General features: G+C 57.1%; 2 protein-coding genes across 3 annotated transcripts; both read left to right on the top strand.

Annotated features, from left to right (window-relative positions):
- The first annotated feature begins 62 nt into the window (after positions 1–62).
- LSM7 (LSM7 homolog, U6 small nuclear RNA and mRNA degradation associated) lies at positions 63–3,879 on the top strand. Its single transcript, XM_070415745.1, has 4 exons — positions 63–90; positions 177–267; positions 1,508–1,579; positions 3,582–3,879. Exons 1-4 carry the CDS (start codon positions 85–87, stop codon positions 3,722–3,724), a joined length of 312 nt encoding a protein of 103 aa, XP_070271846.1. The 5' UTR covers positions 63–84; the 3' UTR covers positions 3,725–3,879.
- Positions 3,880–12,310: 8,431 nt separating this feature from the next.
- Positions 12,311–25,393, top strand: LINGO3 (leucine rich repeat and Ig domain containing 3). Of its 2 annotated transcripts, none has more exons than XM_070415737.1 (2): positions 12,311–12,360; positions 21,327–25,393. In XM_070415737.1, the coding sequence occupies exon 2, from the start codon at positions 21,382–21,384 to the stop codon at positions 23,158–23,160; it is 1,779 nt and encodes a 592-aa protein (XP_070271838.1). In that variant the 5' UTR covers positions 12,311–12,360; positions 21,327–21,381; the 3' UTR covers positions 23,161–25,393. The 2 variants fall into 2 exon arrangements, with proteins under 2 accessions (XP_070271838.1, XP_070271837.1); XM_070415736.1 differs by lacking the exon at positions 12,311–12,360 and adding an exon at positions 17,921–18,033.

Raw genomic sequence — 25,393 nt, 5'->3', positions numbered from 1 at the left:
CAAGCGCACTGCATGGGGCGCGCTGGCGTGCGGAGCGGGGTCAAAGGGCGCGGAGGCGGGGCCTCGGCTGAGCGGCGCGGCGCGATGGCGGTGAGCGCGGCGCGGGCCGGCGCGGGCCGGCGGGGGCCAAGGGGCTGGCCGCGCTGCCCGCCTCACGCGCTCTGCTTCCCCTGCAGGACAAAGAGAAGAAGAAGAAGGAGAGCATCTTGGACCTGTCCAAGTACATCGACAAGACGATCCGGGTGAAGTTTCAGGGAGGCCGCGAAGGTGAGGCACCCGCTCTGCACCCCCTAATGATTTCCGAGAAGTAATGGGGGGCAAGAGTGACAGCTGATACCCGGCACCGCTTACTCACTTTGCGCGGATAACTCGTGCAAGCTTCCTAGAGGCGCCGGGGCCGGTGCTGCTGTGCCCCTTTGCAGCGGGGAGGCTGAGGCCGGGAAAGGCGACCCCAGTGGTCCACCTGGGGCTGGGATGCCAGACTGGCCTCCTGTGTGGGTCTGCCGCCGCCGCTCCTCACTGGTGCCCCTTCACCGTGTTCCTAAAGAGCCGCACTGTTAACTTCGGGCCCAAATGTTCTCGGTTGTGGAGGCCGTCCTGGACACGTGGGTTGTTGAGCTCTATTCCTGGCCTCCACCCACTGGATACTAGCAGCATCCCTTAGGCTTTTTGTTTACTTTAAATAACTATCTATCTATATCCTATATAATCCTATATAATAAAGATGTAATATGGGAATGGTCATTAAGCTGTGAAGCATAATGACTAACTGGGTAAGGACCGATCATGGATTAGCAGGAGGGTAGGGCAGCGAGCTACAAGCAGCTACAAGCAGCGGGTAGAGAGCTACAGGAGGGAGCAGGGCAGCAAGCTATGGGGGGGCGGGGAGCTACAGGAGGGCGGTGCAGGAGGAGGAGAGCTACTAGTATGTATATAAAAGCCTATACTACCAGTCAACCATTCCACCGACCTGGACCAGCCTACTGGTAGCTATGATGCACACTGACCACCAGGGGGCAGATGCTCAATGCACAGGCATGGAAACATGGAACAGACTGATGAATCTCAGGGGGGAGAGGGAAGGGGAAAGGACAAGAAGAGATTAACCAAAGATCTTATATGCATACTAGAGGCCTGGTGCACAGATTCGTGCACCAGTGGGGTCCCTCAGCCCAGCCTGTGGGGTCTCTAGTATTTTTAATGATTTCAGAGGGGAAGGGAGAGGGAAAGAGAGAGAGAAACATCAGTGATTAGAGAGAATCATTGATTGGCTGCCTCCCGCACACCCCACACTGGGGATCAAGCCTGCAACCCGGGTATGTGCCCCATCAGGGAATTGAGCCTTTACCTCCTGGTTCATAAGTCGACACTCGACCACTGAGAGGTAAAATTCACATAATTAACCATTTTAAGGTATGCAATTTAGTGACATTTGGTAGCTGCCTTCTGAACCACTGTTGATCTTACACCTTTCCATTTATCTTCTCTTCTTGGTGATTCCTACAAGCCAGTGGAATCCTGAAAGGGTTTGACCCACTCCTCAACCTTGTGCTTGATGGCACCATCGAATACATGAGAGGTGAGTGCAGCCAGCAGGACTTGGAGGCCTCCAGGACTTGCAGGGCCTTCCTTACTGCTCCAGACCTGCCGTCCGAATGGTAAATGTGGTCCTTGTAGACCGGACAGCTGCCATATATTTTTACTCTTTCACTGTCCCAGCATTCCAGACAAGCGCAATACAGCATCCTCTCAGAGACTTCAGGGATGTTGGGGGTGTTTTGCTAACCCACCATTACTGATCCTGAGACACTTGCTGCCTGGCTTGGTTAGAAAGATGCCAACTGGCCCTGGCTGGGTAGCTCAGTTGGTTAGAACATCGTCCCGATACACCAAGGTTGCAGGTTCGATCCCCACGCAGGGCACATACAAGAATCAACTAATGAATGCATAACTAAGTGGAACAACAAATTGATGTGTTTCTTTCAAATCAACAAATTAGAAAAAAGAAATGCCAACCTACTCTAGGGCTTGGTCAGCCCACTGTCTCCTGCCATTCCCATGTGTTACTCCTGCAGCTGACAAAGGGTCCCATTCCCCTTATACCATGCCCCCAGTCCCTGTACCCCTAAATCTCAAGACCCTCCACCTGCAGCAGCACACAGCAGTCAGGCCATCCCTGACCCATTAGCCAACGAGTTCTTTTTGTTTTTTTGTTAATTTTCCCCCAAGGACATGCTTCCATTGATTTTTAGAGAGTAGATGGGCGGACAAGAGAAGAGAGAGAAACGTGGATGTGAGAGACACATCAATTGGTTGCCTCTGGCATGCTCCCCAACTGGGGCCTGGATTCAAACCTGCAACCCAGGTACATGCCCTTGACTGGGAACTGAACCCACAACCTTTCAGTGCATGGACCAATGCTCTGACCACTGAGCACACCTGCCAGGACAGCCAACAAGTTCTTCAGCTCAGCCTGATCCAGGCATTAAGGGGATGCCAACACCCAGGAGGGAGGTAAGGAGGGAAGGTCTTGCTCCTCACGGGACCATTAATGCCTGAGACACGAGTTGCTCTGGTGAAAAGTTATCACAGCCAGACAAGAGTGTCACTGGGCCACCGAGCAGAAACATGGTCAGCTCAGTTGGTAAACTCCAGGAGGCCTCTTGCTGTGCCCTCATTTTTTCTCTGCCTGCCTGGGTCCACCCAGAGTCCCAGCCCTGCCACTTTGGATGGATGAATTCCTTGTCTATAAGACAGGCCCACCACCTGGGGCCAGTGGGGAAACCAGGCCAGCTCAAGCGGTTGGCCCCGGGAGGTGTGGCTGCTGCGCCTTCTGCAGGGCCTCTCCTAACAGCGTGCTGCCTCACTTGCTGAGCAAGTATGTGTGCCCTCCTCTCAGTCCAGGACAGCCCCTCAGGGAGGCCTGAATGCATAGCGTATGGGGTCAGGCTCACACAGCTGTTGTCCCTGCAGGATCTGAGGGTGGATGGCTGCCTCTCAGATGGGGTCTCTGATTTCACTGGGCCACCTGGTTCCCCTCCCCCACATCCTTCAATAATAGCAATGGGGACTTTCAGTCGCTGTGACTTCAGAAGAGCTCCCCTGGAACTTACTGTCACTTCCATGGGGTCCCTCTCGCTCTGCTGTTACACACCTTGGACACAGGTGAACACGGGGTGAACAGCGGCCCCGCACGGCTTTCACAAATCTGTGTTCCAGCTGCCTATCTGATTACATAGCCCCAGGGTCTCCGCTGGCTCAGGTGCCGGTGCCCCCAATTAGCTTCGCTACCCAGCATCCCTGCGGTCCCCTGGGCCTCCGTGTACTCATTTGCAGAATGAGGGCAGGCTTCAGATGGTGGTTTCCAGAACTCTTCTCGTCCATGGGCCACTGCAGGGAGAAGGGCTGCATGTCTGGCTTTGGGAGGCGTTTGGCCTGCTGCCCTGGCCAGCATGTCCCCTCCAAAGTCCTGGATGGAGGGATGGGGAAGCCATCAGAGGACCCTTTGATTCAGATCTTCAGACCCCGTCCTGCCCCAGGCATGGCCTCAAGTTTTTACTCCTGCCTCTCTTCCTCCGCAGACCCTGATGACCAATACAAGCTTACAGAGGACACCCGCCAGCTGGGCCTGGTGGTATGCAGGGGCACCTCAGTGGTGCTCATCTGCCCGCAGGATGGCATGGAGGCCATTCCCAACCCCTTCATCCAGCAGCAGGAGGCCTAGTAGGCGGGGAGGGCACAGACACGGATGCCATCAGACTTGGAGCTGTCCCTCCTGCCTTAAATGCTGCCCGCAGAAATGGAACTTCCCTTTTTGTATAGGTTATTTTTTGTTTTCTTAATAAAATTGCAAATCTCTCATTTCCAGGAGCCCCAGAATCTTGCTTTCAGCCTTGATGTTCTGGCAAAGCTTGGTCACAGGGATCAGTTCAGCTGAGTTGCCAAGCGCCGGCCGTGGTCAGTGATGGGGACTGGGGCTTTCCAAGATGACTGAGCACGCACCGTCCAGGCCGGGGACAGGGGCTTGTGAGGCTGGAGCCAGGTGCAGACATCCCAGGCCAGCCCGTGGTTCCAGGAGGGTGTACCAGCCACCAGCCTTCACAGCAGGCAGATCCCAGCAGCTGTCTGCTCCTTGGCTTTGTCCCTTCAGTGCCTCCATATGCGATCCTGAGTGTCCCCCAAACCAGGGTCTTCCATTCATGTCCCTGCTTACAGCTTCATTCTCACAAAGAGCAACACAGATGAAGGGTGGACCTCAGCCCAGTCCTGCAGCCTCCAAGTTCTCCTGACCCTCTTCTCACCTCCCCTCAGTCCAGCCCCAGCCCACCCAGGGCCTTCCCCCTGCTCCTCTCAGCCCAGGACTCCACCCCAACCCTCTCCTCGGCTGGTCCCCTCAGTGGTCATGCTCATGAATGTCCCCTCAGTGTCCCATTCCTAAAAGCAGGGCTTTTCCTGGCTCCTGTTTCATAAACTCTGTCCTTGTTAAGACTGTCCCCCACGGCCGAGGCTGGTTTGGCTCAGTGGATGGAGCATCGGCCTGCGGACTGAGGGGTCCCGGGTTCGATTCCGGTCAAGGGCATGTGCCTTGGTTGTGGGCACATCTCCAGTGGGAGATGTGCAGGAGGCAGCTGATCGATGTTTCTCTCTCATCGATGTTTCTGACTCTCTCTCTCCCTTCCTCTCTGTAAAAAAATCAATAAAATATATTTAAAAAAAAAAAAAAAAAAAGACTGTCCCCCACGGTACTATGCCTGAGTGACAGCAGGGCTGAGCCTGGGAATTGCAGGCTGGCAACCCATTCACTAATAGCTGGGGTCACACAGGAAGCGGCAGCTGGATGGCTACCTGTTTGTCATAGCCACCAGATAAACCAACCGCTGGCTCCCTCCTAATCTCGGGATCTGGGCTCTGCTGTGGCCAGACCCAGCTGCTGGGAATTAGGGGCCCAGGGGCCAGCTCGCACAAATGCTCATCCTTCCTGCCATCTGGCCCTGCCCACCTCCTCCAGTCCCTATTAGAGGCCTCATTCCAGAGCCAAAGCCTCCAATCACTGGGCACTGGCGGTGCTAGCCTAGCTGTGGGTGGGTTGCACCCCCAGGGAAAGCTGTGACCTAGAACCTGGGCACGTCCAGCATGCCAACATCCAAACCTCTGCCTCGATGTCAGGAAGATTCCCTCTGTTCATTTGACAACTGGGGGACAGGGAGGCCACACCATGGAGAGACGGAGCCCAGGCCTCTGGTCTGTTCATTCTGCACACCCAGCCTGCCCTGTCCGAGGCCAAGACCCAGGCTGAGACAGACCTGAGAGCTTAGGGACAGAGGGCTCAGAAGCTCAACCCCGGGGTGGGATGGGGTGGCGAGCGGCATGTTTGCAGGCTAATTAGACCTCATTAGAGCCTCTGGGCAGCAGGGGCCAGGACAGAGGGACACCTGGTTTTCCAGCCCCGAGCTTCTGCCACAGAGGAAGCAAGGCTTGTGTCTGGCACCCACTGCCCCACAGTTGTGCCCCTCAAAGCAGCCCCAGGCTCCAGACCACTCTCCACTGACCCCCTCACCTCCCAGCTAACTGATGAGGGCAAAAGCTGCCCTCAGTAGCCACCGAGTCCGGGCTCAGATCTCCTCCCACGATTTGCTGTGTGGCTTAGAGGAAGTGTCCCAACCTTTCTGAGGTCTAGTTCTTTCTCTCTTAAGTTCAAGCAAAGGCATTGCATATCCACTCTGTGGGTAGGCACCAGGCTGCAGTTGTGTCGGGGGTTAAGAGCACAAAGCTTTGTGTTGAAGTCTGAAAATGAAAGCAAACTGCTGTGGGGGGGGATGGGGGAGGGGAGGAAGACCTGACTTTTGGGGGGCTCAGGCAGAACTCCCCAGAAAGGGAGATAAGATGAGATCCTGCCATTGAACCATATCCGCCCTAGAGAGTCGCTTTGACCTAGTTTGTAAAAGATTGGAAATAACCTAGCTGCCCATCCCTGGGGGACCTGCTGTACAAACTCGGGTTCCTGCAACAACTACAAAGCAACGTTTTACAACGACATTGAGCTCTCTGTGCAGGGTGTTTAAATACAAGCACAAATCGTCCACAGCTCTTCCCAGCAAGGGAGGGGGTCTGTCTCTCCAACCTTTGGATTTCGGGGCTTGATTTGCTGGTAAGAATAAGGCAGAAATGACAGTGTGGGAACTCAGAGACTAGTTTGCAAAGGGGCCTTGTGGCTTCCGCCTGTGTCCTCTGGGAATGCTGCCCTGACACAAGGAAGCTGGACCAGCTTCCTGGAGCCTGGGCAGCCCTATGGAGGAGCACTGAGGCCCCCCAACCGACAGCCAGCACCACATGCCTGTGCACTATGAGGGCTTCAGAATTTCTGGGGAACCCTGCAGGCGTCTGGGCCCTCCCGAGTTAACCCAGGAGGGACTTTGCAGCCAAACTACAAAATCGTGAGAAATAATAAATTGTTTTATGCCACCGAGTTTGTTAGGCAGTGACAGGTCACTAAGACGTGCTCACGGAGGCCTGTGACAGACTGCACAGGGAAACACACGTTTATCACGATACATACGGTACAATACCATTCAATTAAAATAATAAATTATAAAAATATCTTATGTTTCTATGCTTTTAAATATATAGAGAAAGATCTGGAAGGACCTGGGATTGAAGATAGTGATCAAAGGAGCCTGTTAGCCTATTCTCATTTTAATATTTCACAAGGAGAGGTAGAATTGTTCATATTTTACATTTAATATTATATGAAAAGTTTAATATTTTATAAGGAGTCAGAGGAAGAGAAGGCCAGAAGCACACGGGGAGACACAGGCAGGTTTACAGAGATGAGGGTGGCATGGGGGGAGAGAAATGAAGACACGGCCACCTGGCCATGGAAACTGGATCCCCACTCCCTGCCCTCCTGGACGCAGTGTAAATCCCCAGCCCGCACAGCCAGCAGCCAGCCCATAATGCCATCTGGCTCCTGCCTGGATCCCGTCCTTCTAGTTCCCGCCCACAGTCCTTGCAGGCCTCAGAACGCTGGGCAGGGGCTTCAGCCACCAGACCAGAGGCCAGCCCTACTGCACATGCAGAGGGTCACCATGGCCCACAGCTTCTGGGTGCTGGCTGAGAGGCCTCACGTGCTGTCTATCAAGGCCCCACTCTGGGAGACATCACTAGAGCCGCCAGCACCTGGCCAGAACGGGGCAGACCCCAGCTTGAGCTCAGACTAGCCAGAGAGCCCCATGACCCCACCCCTATTACAGATTCTGGGGTCTCTGGAAGGTGGACAGGAGTTTGACATTGGTGATGGTCAGCCCTGCCTCACAACCGCCTTGTCTCCAAAACAGCTTTTGTAAAGGAGGGGTAACACCCCTTCTGGCTCACTTAGCCCTCCTGCAAACCCTCTCATTATCCCTGTTCACAGATGATGACACTGAGGCCCAGAGAGGCTCAGCAACTTTTTAAGGGTCACACAGCCTCCTGCACCTTCTGCCCCCCACCTCCTATACTCTAAAGCCACCAGAGCTGACTGTCTCATGGGTGCAGAAACTAAGCCCAAGCTGAATGGGTGGGAGAGCTCATGTGGCAGGGGGCAAACAGAGAAGGGAAGGCATCCCTGCCCACCACCCTGGCTCCAGTCAGGGGCTGGGAGGGAGCAGGTGCCCTCGCTCTCACACTGCAGGTCCATTCCTGCCACCAAAAGCCAAGAGGAGACCTCACTGCAACTCCCCCGCTCCAGTGAAAGGACTGGACAAGGCCTGATCCTGCGACCCTGTGCCACAGAGCCCAGAAGGCCCCCCCTCCCACCCCCGCAGCATCTGGGCATGCCGCTGTCTGTTTCTGCATCCCCGGTTCCTGGTGAGTGAAACAAGAGCAATCCAGTTCTGCGTGGACTCAGACAAGGACATGGATGTAAAAGGAAGAGGGTTCTGTGAATGGGAAACTTTGCAAACATGTGTGGATCTTGGATCCCCAGGGATGTTGGTTTGAGCTCAGGGTCAGCCCAGGCTGAGACAGCGACGACACCCCAGATGGCCCTCCTGCTCCCCGCTGCTCTCAACATATCCCTCCCCAACTTCAAGCCCACGCAGAGCCCCCACTGTCTGCAGAACCGTTAAACTAGGAGCGCCCGGCTGGCGTGGCCAGGAGGTCCCGGTTCAATTCCCAGTCAGGGCACATGCCTGGGTTGTGGGCCTGATCCCCAGTGTGGGGCCTGCAGGAGGCAGCCGATCAATGATTCCCTCTGATCATTGATGTTTCTATCTCTCTCCCTCTCCCTTCCTCTCTGAAATCAATAAAAATATGTTTTTTAAAGAAAGGAGAAGACTAGGCGCTAGAGCAGGGGTCCTCAAACTACGGCCCGCGGGCCACATGCAAATACAAATATTGTATTTGTTCCCGTTTTGTTTTTTTACTTCAAAATAAGATATGTGCAGTGTGCATAGGAATTTGTTCATAGTTTTTTTTTAAACAATAGTCCGGCCCTCCAACGGTCTGAGGGACAGTGAACTGGCCCCCTGTTTAAAAAGATGGAGGACCCCTGTGCTTGAGGGTAGGAGGTCTCTGATGCCCAATAAATTCTGGCTACGGAATGAGGGCCCTCCTGTCTTGTCAAGTTTTCTACCGCCATTCAGGACCCAGGTCAGCAATCTGGGGTTCCTTGATCCACCCTGCCAGCTCCCACCCATCCATCAGGGCCATGCCATGCTGACCAGGGCCAGCAGGGGTCAGAAATCACCCAGGAATGAAGAGCCGGAGGCAGAAAACAACCGTCCTGCTGTGCTATACAAGCCAGAGGGATTGGTATTATTTCCATGTTACAGATGAGATGCCAGAGAGGTTCTGTCCCTCGCTTTGGGTCACACAGCAGGGACCCAGCACAACCCCAGGGTCTGGATCTGGAGCCCAAAGCCTCAACTGCTCTGTATGCACTTTTGCCACTGAGCACCGGATGGCTCCACACCCAATTACAGAGGGGACACCACTTGTCCGGGGCCACATTTGAGGCTCTCGGGCCACCTGCCCCCATAGCCTGCCTCCACCGGCTGAAACAGCCAATCCTACACGTCCTGCTGGAGAAAGAGGACCAGAGGAGGAGTGCTCTTACTTTTAGAAATAAGTCTGACCACAGAAGGGCTCCTGCTGGCTTTCCCAGGCACAAAGATGCAGGATGGGGAGAGCCCAAGGCCCCTGCTGTACCCCCTCCCCACAGGGACTTGGGAAGACCCCTGGGCAAGTGGCTGCATCTCTCCCTCTCCACCCCCTCCCATGGCTTCCCCATCTGGAGCCATTCTCTCCTCCCAGGTGGTCCATCTCCATGGTAACATCCCTATCTCAGGTGGTTGTAACCTTGGCAACCAGGTAATCTTGCCGCCCCACTGCCTGGGAGGCTCTGACTCCTAGCTGCACCCTCTTCCCACGCTACCCCTTGCTCCCCATGACAGCATCCCTCTGGGGGTGCTGAGCCCAGAGAGGCCACCCAGCAGTTGAACCCACCTCCTCTTCTTCTGAATGCCAAAGTGCACAGTCTAGCCATTTGCTGAGCACCTACTATGTGCTCCAGGGACACGGCAGTGAGCAAGTTAGGAGTGGTCCCTGCCCTCGGAAGGCACATACTGGCGACATTTTGTAGGAAGATGCTGGCCAAGGACAGAAAGGAGAAGATAAGCAGTGGTTTCAGGAAACAGAAGACCCTTCGAGGAAAACAAGTACCACGCCCCCTCCTCAGGCTCCCCAAATCCCCACCTCTGGGAGCAAAACCTACCACCCTCCATGTCACTGGGTCACTGGTCCATTCAACCAATGTTCGTTGCACGCCTGTTGTGTGCCTATTGGAGCCACAAACATTTTTTAAAGGCACATGATATACAGGGTAAATCAGTAAATTACAGAGTGTCTTAACCGGGGAAAGTGGCGAGGTGGTGAGAATGGGACCGAAGGAGGCAAAGGGAGGAGATGTGAGTCAGAAGGGAATCTGCGGGGATCTGGGCAGATGTCTGGAGGAGGGTGGTGCAGGCAGTGGGAAGGCCATGCCAAGTCCCGAGGCGGCGTGTGCCCTTGGCCTCACCCTGCTCTTCAGCCAGGCATCCAGAGCAATGACCACAAGCTGGGCAGAGCCACCAGCACCCTCCTGGTGTCCCCCTCTGTCATCAAAAGTGGAGTTTTTGCAGCCCTGGAACATGGGTATTGTTCTGGTCCCCATATTACAGATGTGGAAATTGAGGCTAGAGGAGAATCTCCCATAATCCCACAGCCAGGAAGTGGCAGAACCAAGATTTGAACCCAGGCCATTGTGTTGGTTACCCGCCCCCTCACCCTGTCGGACTCGTCTCCAGCAGCCCCTCTTAGGGAAGCACCCCTGACCCCCAGCCTAAGTTGGGCACCGGGTAGCTCTCTGAGTTTCCCTCCCCACTTTATGATTATTTTGTTTGTCTACTCCACTCCCCTCCCGTGGCAAGTCCCCCGTTCCCTCCCAGCATCTCTCCCTCCTAGCACATAGTAGGTGCTCAATAAGCTTTCCTTGAGAGGCAGGCATCAGGAGGAAGAGAGGGAAGCTCAGAGAAGAGAAGTGACTGTCCCAGGTCACATAGCTCATCCCAGGTCACATAGCTTGTCCCAGCGATGACTTCTCTGTGCAGGGACCTGGGCTGGTCTTGGGGGTGGGGATGCATGAGGAAGGGGTACTCAGGTCCTCTTTCTGCACTTCCGGGGGCCAGGGGGCCAGGAAGGGAACCACCCACCTCCGCCTGAGGGGGGCCTGGCTTGTGGCCTCCCGGGACGCAGTTCCTGGGCCTCGGGCCAGTGAGACAGTCTGGGCACAGAGCCTGCTTGAGTCACAGGTGGCTGAGCTGATGCCAGGCCACCATCGAAGCAGCTGGAAGGACGCAGTGGTCAGGGAGGGCTGGGGGTGGGGGAGAACAGTGCAAGGTCACATGCCCTCAGCCCTCAGGGCAGCCAGGCCCACCTTGAACCTCTCCCTTGGGTCACATGGCATCTCTGAGCCTCAGTTTACTTATCTGTGGCAGTGAGGCGCGGAGGGCCTCTATTTAGAATGGAGACCAGCACACAGGAAGTGGTTGGCCATCGCTAATAACTGGGGTTATTAGCATGATGGGGGATGCCCGCCACCTGCCTCAGTAACATCCTGCCTCCCCCGCAGACTCCACAGTGTGAGCCCCTGACCAGGGCAGCACTCACTCCTGGCCAGCGCTGGGCAGGTCTCATCCTAGAAGGGTCAGGGCACCCACTCCTGGTCCGATTTCTGCCCTAGCTCCTTCCTACACGGGAGCCAAGAACCCCAGCCTGAGAGTCAGGAATAGGGACGCGTCACCCCCGTGTGCCATGATTCTAGGATGTCCGCTCCCACAGGATGCCTTTCACCGGGCAAGGCAGGCCCCTCCTGACATGAGGGTCCCCAGCATGGGGGCCTCCACACTGTTCACTGTGTGTAAAAGCAAGACTCTCATTCTCTTGCAAACATCCTTGAGCGCCCTCATACTGCACAGGCCTGGTGAGGACTCAATGGTGGAAAAGCCCCATTAGTCAGACAAACACAAGTTATTACCAAATGGCCAAGAAAGCTCTCGGGGGGGGGGGGGGGGGGGCGGGGGGGGGATTGCAGCCAGGAGGAGAGAACAGCACGTGAGAAGGCTCTAAGCCTGGAGATGGTATGGCATGTTTGAGAAAGAGCAAAGAGGATCTGCACTGGGACCTGAATGAGGGGAGGGAGGGAGGGAGGGAGGCAGGATAGAGTTTAGATGAGATCCTGAGGGCAATAGGGACCCAGAGTTGGTTCTAGAGGCTGTGGTTACGGGTCCTCTGGGCAGCACATGGGGAATGAGCCTGGAGCTCTGTCCTGAGTCTCCAAGAGGCTGGGGCAAGTGTCCAAGTGCCAGGTGGTGAGGGCCTGGACTGGGAGCATCCAAGAGGGGGTTAGGACCCAGAAGGGCACAGATTAGGGTGCCTGCGTTTCCTGCACCACAGCCTCACCGTGGCCACAGGGGTCCTCCGACGCACCCCAACACAGGCAGGGAGCACACTGAAGCCCATTCATTCCTGGTCTTGGTCCCCAGGCCTCACTATGACTCCTGATGCACGTCCCGGCACCTGCGCGCATATGTCCCCGCGCGCCCACGGCCCCCAGACACCTGCAGCCCGGGCACCCACCGCTAGCGAGCAGGCCGCGTGCACAGCCCCGCGCGTCCCCGCGCCGCGCACCGGGAGGTTGGTGGCGGGCACGCGCCGGCGGGAGCGCGCACGGCGGGCCCGGGAGGCGGTGGCGGTGGCGGTGGCGGTGGCGGTGGCAGCGGCTCGTGTCGGCTCCAACGGCCCCGGTGCCGCAGCCCGCGCCTCGTCCGCGGCGGAGCCGCCCAGGTGAGTGGCCGCGCGGGGCCCGGCGACCCCACTCCGCCTCCGCCCCGCAGCCCCCATTCCCGCCCGGGAGGCACTCGCCTCGCGCTTTCCTCCCGGGCACATCGCCCCTCGCCAGGCCCCCGCGCTCCCCCTGGAAACTTTGGGGGCCACTCCCCACGCTAGGGTTCCCCCCGCCCCTCCACCCGGGCGCAGAGGAATGGGGAGCCGGTGGACGTCTCTTTGGAGCAGTGAGGACGCCTGGCAGAATGCACCCCCTCCATAGGGGGAAGAAGGGGGCACCTGCCGGTTAGGGAACAGGGACAATCAGGATGGAGGCTTCAGTCCGCTCCTTCCTGTCCATCTCTCACCAGGGTCTGGTCCAGAGGGTGGGTGGGTGGGTGGGTGCCAAGCTGCCAGGAAGGTGAAGGGGCATTTGGGGACCTGCTCCATCCTTGGGCCTGGAGACAGCTCAGCCTGTGGGAGGATTTTGGGGTGCAAGGCTGAGCCCCTTGCGCTGTGGGCTAGTGTCCAAACTGCACCAAGGATGATGGGAGACTTTTCTCCCTCCCCTGAAGCTGGGCCTCTGGGGTCTGGCCAGGGGAGGCCACGGAGCCCCATTCAACAAGTTGGGGGGGGGAGCACCTCGTGCCTTGATCTGGGCAGAGAACAGACCCAGCCCTTCCTTTGGAGAGCACCTTAAAACTGCTTTTTTCAACATGTTCCTTGGGAACTAAAGACTCACATACCCTAGCCCCTCAGTCCTGAGAAATCAGAACTTTGGGGGCTTGGGCCCCCAGAACCTGCATTTTTAACAAGCGCCCCCTGGTGAATTCGTGTGTGCACAGAGATGGTTGAGAACCTCTTGCTTCTGGCAAAAGGGGGACGTTGGAAGGGGGCATCTGGCGCCACATGGCAGCAGGCAAGGGGGCCTTCTGGGGTCTGATGATGGGGACCTTTGGGGCTAGCAAGGCTGAGGCCTGGAGCAACCCAGGAGGGCTCTGTGGAGGAGGTGTGGAGGTGGGAAGGCTGTGGTGTGTGAGTGCCCAGAGGTGGAGAACTCGGGCTCAGTGTGGATGAGGCCGTGGAAACCAGGTGTGCCAATGGGGAGGGGGGTGGTCTTTGTCTGGCGTCTGCACCCAGGTGGGCTGTGGGCTCCTTGCCTCCAAGCATCAGCCAAGTGAGACAGGACCTGAGCTGGAAGACCCTGGGAGCCTACCAGGGGCTCCCCCACAGACGCAGCGCTCACACTCTATCTGGATTATGTGGGGTGACAGCAAGAAGCCACCCAGCCACGGGAGGGGGTTCAGAAGGGTTAACCCAGCCTTCCTCCTCCTGCTGTTCTGTTCCCTGTCCTACCTGGTGACTTCTGGCAAAGAACAGCCCCTCTCTGAGCTCCCGCTCTGAGATGAACATGAGCATTGGATTTCCCTCACACGAGCGGAGACAAATGGCCACATATCATGCCCCGGTCTGGTGCTGCTATACACTCGATGCTCCGTGAATAGGGGACTGATATTACCATGCTCACTATTACAGCAGCTCGGCCTTGCACCTGCTCAGCCTCAGTGTGCTCATCTGTAGAATGGGGGTGGTTGCTCCTCGCCACCCCCAGACGAAGCCCAGGATCTGAAGGCGCTTTGCCGAGTGGGAATAAACAGCAGATCTGAGGCAGCAGCTTGATTCCTCATCCCACAGTGCTGTCATTCCCGGGTGCCCCTGAGTCACCAGGTAGCGAACTCTCCAAACACAGCTTGTCCCAGGTGGGCCCGAGGGAGCCGCCCACCAGTGTCAATCCTAAGCCTCAGAAGAGAGCCCTCTGCCCTCCACTCTCCAGCAGAGCTCTGGGATTTAGTGGAGAGGCACTGGCCTGAGACCCAGGCTCAAATGTCGACTCCCTAGGGACCCTTCTGACCCTCCGTCTCCTTGTCTCCAAATGGTCTCCACTCTTCCCACCCTCAGGGCTGGGCAGGTGGGCAGACAACCACAGTACACAGTGAGCGGCCTCACCTGCAGAGGGCGGTCGGCAGCCTCCTCCACCTCCCACAGGCTGGCAAGGAAAGTGGGTCTGGAGGCCCCCAGGCCTCCAAGGGTTAACAGGGACTAACAGCAGAGGAAGGGTAATTAGGGCTTAATGAATTATCATGGATGAGAGCGCAGATCTAGGACACAGGATGACCAGTCCTGGGGCGTTGGCAGAGTATCCCCAAAAACAGGCCTTGGAGGGCCCCCACCTCCCAAGTCTGAAGTTTGAATGAGGGTGCTACCAGGGCCTGCCAAACCATGCTCCCCTTGCCCCTCCAGTCCCAGTTGTGGGGGGTGGGGGGACCATGGGGGGTGGTGAAGGGAGGACAGAGAGAGGAGTACCCCGGGGACAGAGCTGCCAAGCTCCCAGCATCTATTCACCACCCCTCGCCGGCCCTCCCTGTAGGTTCAGCCGCTGCCTCAGCCTGGCTTGGTCTTGCCCAAAGGGGTCTCCAGCGTCCCCTGGCCTGGGAGGGGAGGGGAGCCTGTGACCCCTGTGGCCGGGGAGGGAGGACGTCCATTCAGAATAGAGGAGGTGGATGGGACGGGGCTGGGGTCCAAGGAGAAGGGCTGGGTGCCCAGCCACAGTCTGCCTCCCCTTGTGCTGAGAGCTTCGTGGCACATTAGTCTGGGCCAGCTTGGCTTGGAGGAGAGGAGGGGTCTGTTTCCCGGTCCTACCGTGATGCACAGATTGTGGGGCCCCTCCCTAGGTAGGACCCGTCACTTCAGCTGATGCTGAGGGCAGACCCTCCTGGGGAACTTGGCTCCTTCCGCCTTCCCAGCCCCTGAGGCTGGCATACAGCCCACTTCCTCTTCAGCAGCGCGGAGACCCTGTGTGTGTCTCCTGTGGCTGCTGTGACAAGTCAGCACAAATCCAGTGGCTTAAAACGACACAAATGTACCATCTCACAGGGTCAGGGGTCCTTAACCCGGGTGTGGGCAGTCAGGTCCTTCCTTAGGCTCCAGGGAAGCATCACTTTGGCCTTTTCCAGCTTCTAGAGGCCCCACATCCCTGGCTCGTGGCCCCTGCCTCCATCTTCACAGCCAGCAGTGCAGCCTCTCCCATCCCTGACTCTGACCCTCCTGCCTCCCTCCGGTGAGGACCCTGCAATGCACTGGGCCCTCTGGGGTACTCCAGGGCCATCTCCCCCAACCGGGGTCCACTCATCAGCAAACTTAGTCCCCTCGCCCAGTCAGGTCACGTTCACAGGCTCCAGGAAATTAGGACGTGGGTGCTCTTGGGGGGCTATTGTTCTACTGACCACAGACCTCACCTTCCCTGTTGATTTTCCCCATAGCAATGCCCACATGTGGTTCTTCTGTTTCTCACCCATAGACAGGATGACGGGGGTTTTGTCTGTTTTGTTCAAAGCTGTTTCCTGAAAGAACTAGAACAGCACCTAGTACATACTAGGTGCCCATGAAGTGCTTGTGGAATGAATGAATGAATGAATGAACGAACGAATGAACAAGTGAATGTGGTAAAGACTTGACCAAGAGCAGAACAGGGCCTAGGACTCGGCTCCTGGCCCTCCACCCAGTGGAGACTTTTCCAGATACAAGTACCTTCTCGGTTGACTTCTTCTTCTTTTTTAATATATTTGTATTGATTTCAGAGAGGAAGGGAGAGGGAGAGAGAGAGAAACATCAATGATGAGAGAGAATCGTTTTTGACTTGAGCACTTGAAGTGCACCCCGTGTAGGCCAGGATGCCACTGTGCTCAGGGCCCGGGACAGAAGGAGAAGGGGAGACCCAGAGTGCGGGTGGGTCCCAGGGTGTCTGCTCAATACTACACACCGCGCCCAACACGGCCCCCTACAGCGAATGACTGGCCCCCACGTCAGCAGTGCTGTAGGGGAAGGCCCTCACACACCCCCAGTCCCATTCTGCAAATGGGACTACTGAGGCAGAGAAGGAAGAACATCTGTTGAGTGCTGGGGTATGAGCTGGGGCCTGTGCTGGATGCAGATAGGGGTGGCTCTGGGGTGTATCGAAGGTGGAGCTGAGGGCACCTGGAGACCTGGTGACAGGTTGGCTGGGTGTGTGAGAGAGGACTTTCAGTGATGCCGTCCCGTGTGAGAGAAAGGGGGAGCAGGGATCACTACTGTTCCCCAGGCTGAGGTTGGGATGCTATGGGCCTCCTGGGAGAGGTCAGGGATGTGACTGGATCCCGAGGCTGGAGCTCAGGGGAGACGTGGTGGCCAAGACCCAAAATCAAAAGGCATCAATGAGGCCCTGGCCGGGTAGCTCAGTTGGTTAGAGTGTCATCCTGATACACCAAGGTTGCGGGTTCGATCCCTGGTCAGGGCACATACAAGAATCAACCAATGAATGCATAAATAAGTGGAACAACAAATCAATGTTTCTCTCTCTCTCAAAAAAAAAAGGGAGGGGGGGTGAAGAGTCATCAGTGAACAGTGGTACTTAGTCAGTCATGGGAGGACAGGAGGAGAGGCCCCAGGTGGGTGGCAGGTCTCTGGGGAAGGAGCGGGTGTGGAGAGCCCCAAAAACTGAGCCCTGCAGAAACAGGACTTGAATCCAGATCAGATCCTGATCGGGAGCTGCGAGTCCTGGTCTTCTTTCTACCCCTCGGTAAGACCCAGCCTCCAGGGAGAGGACAGGGAGGGACCCTTGCTGGCATGGGGTGCCCAGGCCTTTAATCTGAGAGTGGCAGGACCTGGGGGGCACTCAGGCATCTTGGCTGCAGTCCTCACACGGTGCTCCACCTGAGACCACCCTCCTGCCTGTCCTCCCAGGTTCAGGCCCAGCCAGTGTCTGGGAAAGTGAGGGAAAGGGGTCCTGCAGGGAGAATAGAGTCCCCACTTTCTCTCTCTAAGAACCAGGCATTCCCTCAAGGTGGGGGGGCCAGAACCTTAGGGGGGAGCATCAGAAGCTCTAGGCCAGCTTTAAGTCCCCTCCCTGCAACCCCCGACCCCCCATAGAGGAGATGACAGGGCCTTGCCTGAGGGTGAGGTTAGAGTTGACAAACTGGGTCACAGCTTGAGTGGCCCCCCCTCCTGGCCCGGGGACCAGCTGTCCTCTCATCCTGGGAGTAATTATGGAGCTGGAGCTCCGACTCCCCAAGGGTTCTTGTTTCTTTTGACGGGCCAGGTCCAGAGAGGGTGTGCTTTTCAACCGCGGTCACACAGCCCGTTAGAACTGAGGGCTCCTGCCAGCCTCCCTGTGACTGTATCGCAGTAGCTGTGTCCTAGCTGTCCCCACCTGTCATCACTTGAGTACTTCCTTCCTGATTTCGTCCTCAGCCACATTCTATGGCAACTATTTTTTAAAAAATTCTTTCCCACTGAAAATTTATGAAAAGTTCATTTTCACCTCCCTGACTGCAGCGCCCGCCCCTCGGCCTCCGTGCCCGCCCCGCACGGCCGCACTCACGGCGGCGTCCTCTGCTGTGCCCTCCACGGACTGTCCTCCCTGCTGCCATCTGCTTGGCTCCCTTCCTCCGCTAAGTCTTTGCACGAACATCCCTTTCTCAGATAATTAGATCATTGCAATCCCTCGACACCGGCCGTCGCCCTTTTCCTGGATTTATTTCTCTCCACTGCGCACTCAAGGCAGAAGAGGCTGTTTTATAGCCGTCGGCTCCCAGAAGTTGACCTCTTTGTCTCCAGCACCTGGAAAATGCTCGGGGCACTTGGTACCTGAATTGACACGTAAGGGGTGCCAGCATTACGGTATCTCTGGGGGTGGTGATAAAAATTGGTCCAGCAAAAACAGAACTGTGTTTTAAATTGTCACTGGCTGAGCTGCCAGGACTGTAGAAAAATAAAAATAAATTAGAGCGTGTTATCACCCACTTAGCCCTGAGACTTCCCCCTGCCACCTCTGATGGGCTGTGTGAACCTGAGCTGGTGACTTAAGTTACTTTGAGCTTCAGTGTTCCCTTCTGTAAAATGGGGGTGACAGCAGCGCCCCCCCCTCATGAGCTTGTGTGGGAACTAAAGGGTACAATATAGGTGGAGCCTTTAGCCCCAGGCTGGCACACAGTAAAAACTATAGAAGTGTTCGCCATAATGGCGATGATGATGCATTAAACGAGGGTTTATTGTATTTACTTATTTATTTTTTGTTGTTAATCCTCACCTGAGGATATTTTCCCATTGATTTTTAGAGAAAGTGGAAGGGAGGGGGAGAGACAGAGAGAGAGAAACATCGACTTGAGAGACACATCAATTGGTTGCCACCTGCATGCTTCCCAACCAGGGCTGGGGATTGAGCCTGCAACTGAGGTATGTACCCTTGACCAGAATTGAACCTGGGATCCTTCAGTCCGAGGGCCAGCCCTCTATCCACTGAGCCAAACCAGCTAGGGCAAATTAGGGTTGAAATAGCATTTCAGGAAGACTACGGTGGGGACGTTAGTACAGAAAATAACCAGTGACATTGGGGTGAGAACAAAATAAAGTCAGGGAGAGAACCTTGCAGGGAAGGTGTTTGGCACAGCATATGCAAAGGTCCTGAGGCAGGCTGGTGCCTGGCATGTTGGAGGAACAATGAGAGGCCTGGTGTGGCTGGAGCAGAATCAGTGAGGGGTAGAGAGGGAGGAGGTGAGGGCAAGAAGATGGGGGGCAGGTTGTGCAAGGCCTGTGGGCCCTGGGGAGGACTTTGAATTTTATTCTAGGGGTGTGAAATTCTCTCCTGCAGAAAGAACATACCAGGCAGCTCTGCCCACAAGGAGTCTGTATTTGGGGGGCTGAAAAGTGTTAGCGCTTTACTCCTTCAGACAGAGCCAGGGAGGTGTCACTTCCTCCAGAGCAGGCTGCTGAGGTCCTGTCCCCCATTCCTGTTCAAGGGGGCAGTGCCACAGGACCACAGGGAGCAGGCATGGCAGGGGACTGGGAGTGACCTCAGAGCCAGGGACAAGCTTAAGGCAGGAAGTTGCCAGAGGCATGAGCTGGGCGGCTGAACAGGGAACCATCCGTTCTGGCTCTTGTCCCCACCTGGGACACAGCCTCACCATGTGCTTTCCAGGGCAACAACATGGGGGAGAATGACCTAGAAAAACATCCTCGGAAGGGAGGCTTCCCGTGGGGAAGGCGTATGTTCCGTGCAATGCCCAGGTTCAGGTAGGACGATTGCAGTGAGAGAGCATAACCAGCCAGCTCTTGCCCCTTTCCCTCCATCTCCCTATTATGCTCCCCAGCTGGGGACAGGCACCTAAGACCTATGGCCTCCTATAGCCCAGGGGTCCCTCGATGTCCTCGTGGTGGGACCACATTCTCAGCTACAGGAGCTCTCTCCCCACCCCTTCACTCCTGCTCTGCCTCCATCTTCACGTGGCTTTACTCCCTCTGTGTGTATCTATACATGTGTCCAAATTTCCCTCTTGTTATAAGGACAACAGTCATTCCATTAGGTCACCCTACTCCACTGTAACCACATCTCAACTAAGCGCATCTGCAAAGACTCTACTTCCAAATGAGGCCTCATTCATAGGTCCCGGGATCAGGACGTGAACATACCTTTTGGGGGGACCCATTTCTACCCAGTACAGAGTCCCAGCTCACATGTCACCTTTGCAGGTCTGAAGTCACCCTTTCACCAACCCTGGTCACCACGCTCGTCCATCCATGCTGCTTCCTCTCACAGCCTCTGTCAGTGCATCTTCTGGTCTCATTACCTGTGGGTGTTTTTTTTCTTATTCAACTTTGTTTGAATGGGTCTCAAAATTCTGTGATGGAGTTTTGATCAAACTATTTCCTTTAAAAAGTACTGAGTGTTGATGTTCATCGAGCAGGTACCATGTCTCAGGTACACTTTTGGCTCTGATTAAGACATCCTAGAGCAGCGGTTCTCAACCTGTGGGTCGCGACCCCTTTGGGGGTCGAACGACTATTTCACAGGGGTCGCCTAAGACCGTCAGAAAACACATATATAATTACATATTGTTTTTGTGATTAATCACTATGCTTTAATGATGTTCAATTTGTAACAATGAAATTGGGGGTCACCACAACATGAGAAACTGTATTAAAGGGTTGCGGCATTAGGAAGGTTGAGAACCACTGAGAGTTTACAACCCAGTTGGAGGAGAAACGATGTAAAGGGCTTTAAGATACCCTATAATTTCATGAGGTGGTTCGACTCATGCAGACAGGTAACAGAGGGAGGACAAGACAGGTGGGAGGCCTGGTAAAAACTCTGGGGGCCGGGAGCGGGGCATGTAGACCATCTATATCCCCACCCACCAATGTGAGCCCCCAGAGGGCAGGATCTACCTCTGCTCTGTTCCTCAGTGTATTCAGAGCCTGCTTTATACCGAGCACTCAATAAGTGGGGGTGGGGGGGGGTGGTACCAAAATTTTTACATTATATTTGCATGATTCTTCTCCAGTTCAATACATGCTTTCCTTTGTAATTTTTTAAATTGAGAAAAGTTCACAAAACATAAAATCCACCCCTTTAAGGTGCACAACCAGTGCTTTTAGTATATTTACAAGATCGTGCAACCATCCCCGCTATCAAATTCCAGAACATTCTATCACCCCAAAAGAGACTCCCATCCCCTTCCCTGCCCCTGACAACCATGAGTCTACTTTCTGTCTCTGGAATATGCCTGTTCTGGGCATTTCACATAAATGGACTCACACCCTGTGTAGCCTTTGGTGTCTGGCTTCTCTCACCGAGCATCGTGTTTTCAAGGTCCATCGTGTTCTGATGAATGTCGGTGCGTCTTCACTCCTTCTCATGGCTGAATGATAGTCCCGTGTGTGGGTGGGCTGCGCTGTTTATCCATTCACCCATGTTTGGATACTTGGTTGTTGCCACATTTTGGCTAATAGAATGCTGCTGCTGTAAACATGGGTGTATAGGTTTTTGTGAGGTTTTGTGTGCTCAACCCAGGAGTGGGATTGCGGGTCCCACAGTAGATAAATGCTGCTCGTGGGCGCTACTGGGTCGGGGCAGGGAGGCAAGACTCGGGTGCTAATGCTGCCTCCGCCCCCAGGTGCCCATGAAGATGGTGGCGGGTCCCTAAGCCGGGGCTCCCTAGGCTCCACACCATGACCTGCTGGCTGTGCGTCCTGAGCCTGCAGCTCCTGCTCCTGCCCGCGGCCCCGCCCCCGGCGGGGGGCTGCCCAGCTCGCTGCGAGTGCACCGCGCAGACGCGCACGGTGGCCTGTGCCCGGCGCCGGCTGACCGCTGTGCCTGACGGCATCCCGGCGGAGACGCGCCTCCTGGAGCTCAGCCGCAACCGCATCCGCTGCCTGAACCCCGGCGACCTGGCTGCCCTGCCGCTGCTGGAGGAGCTGGACCTGAGCGAGAACGTGATCGCGCACGTGGAGCCGGGCGCCTTCGCCAACCTGCCGCGCCTGCGCGTCCTGCGCCTGCGGGGCAACCTGCTCAAGCTCATCCCGCCGGGGGTCTTCACGCGCCTGGACAACCTCACGCTGCTGGACCTGAGTGAGAACAAGCTGGTCATCCTCCTGGACTACACGTTCCAGGACCTGCGCAGCCTCCGCCGGCTGGAGGTGGGCGACAATGACCTGGTGTTCATCTCGCGCCGGGCCTTCGCGGGGCTGCTGGCGCTGGAGGAGCTGACCCTGGAGCGCTGCAACCTCACCGCCCTGTCGGGGGAGTCGCTGGGCTACCTGCGGGGCCTGAGCGCGCTGCGGCTGCGCCACCTGGCCATCGCCGCGCTGGAGGACCAGAACTTCCGGCGGCTCCCGGGCCTGCTGCACCTGGAGATCGACAACTGGCCGCTGCTGGAGGAGGTGGCCCCCGGCAGCCTGCAGGGCCTCAACCTGACCTCGCTGTCGGTCACCCACACCAACATCACCGCCGTGCCAGCCGCCGCGCTGCGCCACCAGGCCCACCTCACCTGCCTCAACCTGTCGCACAACCCCATCAGCACGGTGCCGCGCGGGTCCTTCCGAGACCTGATCCGCCTGCGTGAGCTGCACCTGGCCGGGGCCCTGCTGGCCGTGGTCGAGCCGCAGGCCTTCCTGGGGCTGCGTCAGATCCGCCTGCTCAACCTCTCCAACAACCTGCTGTCCACGTTGGAGGAGAGCACCTTCCACTCGGTCAACACGCTGGAGACGCTGCGCGTGGACGGGAACCCGCTGGCCTGCGACTGCCGCCTGCTGTGGATCGTGCAGCGCCGCAAGACCCTCAACTTCGACGGGCGGCTGCCGGTCTGCGCCACCCCGGCCGAGGTGCGCGGGGACGCGCTGCGCAACCTCCCGGACTCCGCGCTCTTCGAGTACTTCGTGTGCCGCAAGCCCAAGATCCGAGAGCGGCGGCTGCAGCAGGTCACGGCCGCGGCGGGGGAGGACGTGCGCTTCCAGTGCCGCGCGGAGGGCGAGCCGGCGCCCACCGTGGCCTGGGTGACACCGCAGCACAGCGCGGTGACCAGCGCCAGCGCCGGCCGGGCGCGCGTGCTGCCGGGGGGCACGCTGGAGATCCTGGACGCGCGGCCGCAGGACAGCGGCACCTACACGTGCGTGGCCAGCAACGCGGGCGGCAACGACACCTACTTCGCCACGCTGACCGTGCAGCCCGAGCCTGCCGCCAACCGGACCCTGGGCGAGGGCCGCAACGAGACCCTGGCGGCCGCGCGCTTCCCGCTGGACCTCACCACCATCCTGGTGTCCACGGCCATGGGCTGCATCACCTTCCTGGGCGTCGTCCTCTTCTGCTTCCTGCTGCTCTTCGTGTGGAGCCGGGGCCGTGGGCAGCACAAGAACAACTTCTCCGTCGAGTATTCCTTCCGCAAGGTGGATGGTCCGGCCACCGGCGCGGGCCAGGGAAGCTCCCGAAAGTTCAACATGAAGATGATCTGAGGGGCCCTGGGGGCGGCCTCCCCCCCGGGCTGCGGGCTCTCCGTGGAGCCAGGAGATTCCGTCTCTGTCCCCACCAGCCCCTCGCTGGCCTGTCCGATGACACCTATGCATTTCCCAGAGGAGGGGCTGCAAGCTGACTCCGGGCAGCACTTCCCTTTTTTCATAGAGGCCCTACCCACAGGACTTTTTTCATCGGGATGTGTCTTTTGCAGAGTCTCTCGAGCATTTTCTAAGGTTTCCCCTGTCTTCCCGGCCCTGAGTGGTCACTGAGCTGCGTAGGGGAGGTGGGGGGAGCCTCAGAAACCTAGGGTCCTCACTGCTAACAGTCCCCACCCACCCAGAGGCACACAGCTGCTGCCCCCAGGACCCCCTGACAGCTCACACCTGGGGAGAGGGTCTATACTCAGGACGCTTGGAGGGCGCACAAAAGCCTATACTGTTCACACCTGGACACCCCACGCCTCACACCCAGCACACATATTCACACCCAGGACACAATGAGACACACAGTTCTACCGTGGAACACCCACACCTGGCACTAAACAGATGCCCCAGGCTCCAGAGCTCACCCCGGGCACACAGGACTCTTGTGAGAGCACAGCTCGCACCTGGGACAAGCAGCCCACATTTGGAACACACCCAGCTCACACCTGAGTCACACATAGCTCACACCTGGGACACAGCCAGCTCCTGCTCAGCTGGCCAACTCTGGGGTATCTTGGGGGCTGGGCTAAGGTCTTGTTAAGCTGGTCAGGCTCACCCTGCGGGTGCCCAGCACGCTAGGTGGTCCCAGACACACCGGCCCCACATTTGCCCCCGACTCCCTCCACCAGGACCCACGGGCCCAGCAGGGCAGGCTGCCACTAGGAGAAGCCATTTCACCAGGTTCCCCCACCACCCTCAGAGCCGCCATCTGGTCAGTGAGCCCACACCATGCCAGAGGGGCAGCTTCCCTGGTCCCTGGCCAGGAGCATAGCTTCCGGGGTGTCCTCCAGCAAGCCAGCTGTCGTGACCTCCAATCCTGAGCCAATCCCGTGTCTCCTTGCTCACGTGGGGAATGAGACCAGAGAATGTGAGCGGCTCTCGGGGTCCCTGTTCCGTGCATTGCAGGGCAGCCACGGGGAGCAGGCCTGGACAGGGGGTCAGGCTACGGGGAGGCCTGGACCTGGTTTGTTGAGAGAAGGTGACAGAAGCACCTTGGTCTCTGCAACTCGAGGTCCAAAGAGTAGAGACTCATAGGCTGTAGCTCAGGTTGAGAAAGTTTCCTCAAGGCCACTGCCCCATTGCTCTTCAGAAAGCAGTTTCCCATCATTGCGGTACGAAAGCAGGAGCTGAGGCACTGCAGACGTATTCAGACACAGGCAGGGACGGTCCACGGCCCTGCCTCCCCCAGCCTGGTTCTTGCCCCCACTCTCTACCTCAGCCAGACAACAGTGAAGGCACCGTTGGGGGAAGGGGCACAGGAAACGTTGTGGGGCCTGACCTCGGTCAGAAAGGAGCTGGCCTCGAACCAGAAGATTAGACAGTGTTCACAAGGACCTTGTAGGAAGGCTGAAAGCCAGCGGTGTTCCGCCTGCTGCGTCATCGTGGTTGGTGACTGAGGGCCTGTAAAACCCATCGCCACATACAGAGGCGGGGCCCATGGACAGGCTCGATGTGGTCTTGGTTCCTGGATCCCTCAAGATCTTCTGAGATGAGCCAGAGAGAAAGCCAGGTCAACCCTGGAGGTACTGAGCAAAGGATTCAGACAGAACTCAGAAGGGGACATTGGCTGGGCTGTGGCTGGGAATGCCAGAGGCCCCAGTCCTGCCCCCACAATGTGCACAGGCCAGCATGGTGGGGTGGTAGGTCGCTGATCATGGCCAGCCAGGGTGGGGGCTCCATCCTAACACCACTTGTGAGTGAGGGGGTGTCCAGCAGCTGCATACCCCACGCAAGTTGGGCAAAGCCGACTTGTTTTTTTCCCTTAGCACTCGCCTGACCTTGGTTGCCATGACAACCCTGGGAGCCTTTCAAAATGACATCCAAGTGCCTTTAGCATCATCAAGAAGAGAGGGGGTGTGTTCTCGGCAGTGTTAGGACTTACAGAACATCACACAGAGTGGGACCTCCCAGCCCCTCTGCCCACCTCCGCCCCCCCGCCCCCCCCCCCCCGTCCCAACATGAACCAAGACACGCCCCCCCCAGACTCCCACCCCATCTTGCTGTATTTGGTTGGAATCATTAAAAAATA

Source organism: Myotis yumanensis, unplaced genomic scaffold (assembly GCF_028538775.1).
Source record: "Myotis yumanensis isolate MYYU_CA2020_CCGP unplaced genomic scaffold, mMyoYum1.0.hap1 SCAF_5, whole genome shotgun sequence".
Classification (NCBI taxonomy): Eukaryota; Metazoa; Chordata; class Mammalia; order Chiroptera; family Vespertilionidae; genus Myotis; species Myotis yumanensis.
Note: the sequence above shows the minus strand (reverse complement) of the source record. Positions and strands in the feature narration are given on the sequence as shown.

What these genes read in the sequence shown, in the direction of transcription:
- LSM7 (XM_070415745.1), top strand. An exon ending in GTTTCAGGGAGGCCGCGAAG is followed by an intron (nt 268 to 1,507) that starts GTGAGGCACCCG and finishes GATTCCTACAAG; the next exon opens with CCAGTGGAATCCTGAAAGGG. An exon ending in CACCATCGAATACATGAGAG is followed by an intron (nt 1,580 to 3,581) that starts GTGAGTGCAGCC and finishes CTTCCTCCGCAG; the next exon opens with ACCCTGATGACCAATACAAG.
- LINGO3 (XM_070415737.1), top strand. Translation starts at nt 21,382, where the DNA reads ATGACCTGCTGGCTGTGCGTCCTGAGCCTGCAGCTCCTGCTCCTGCCC.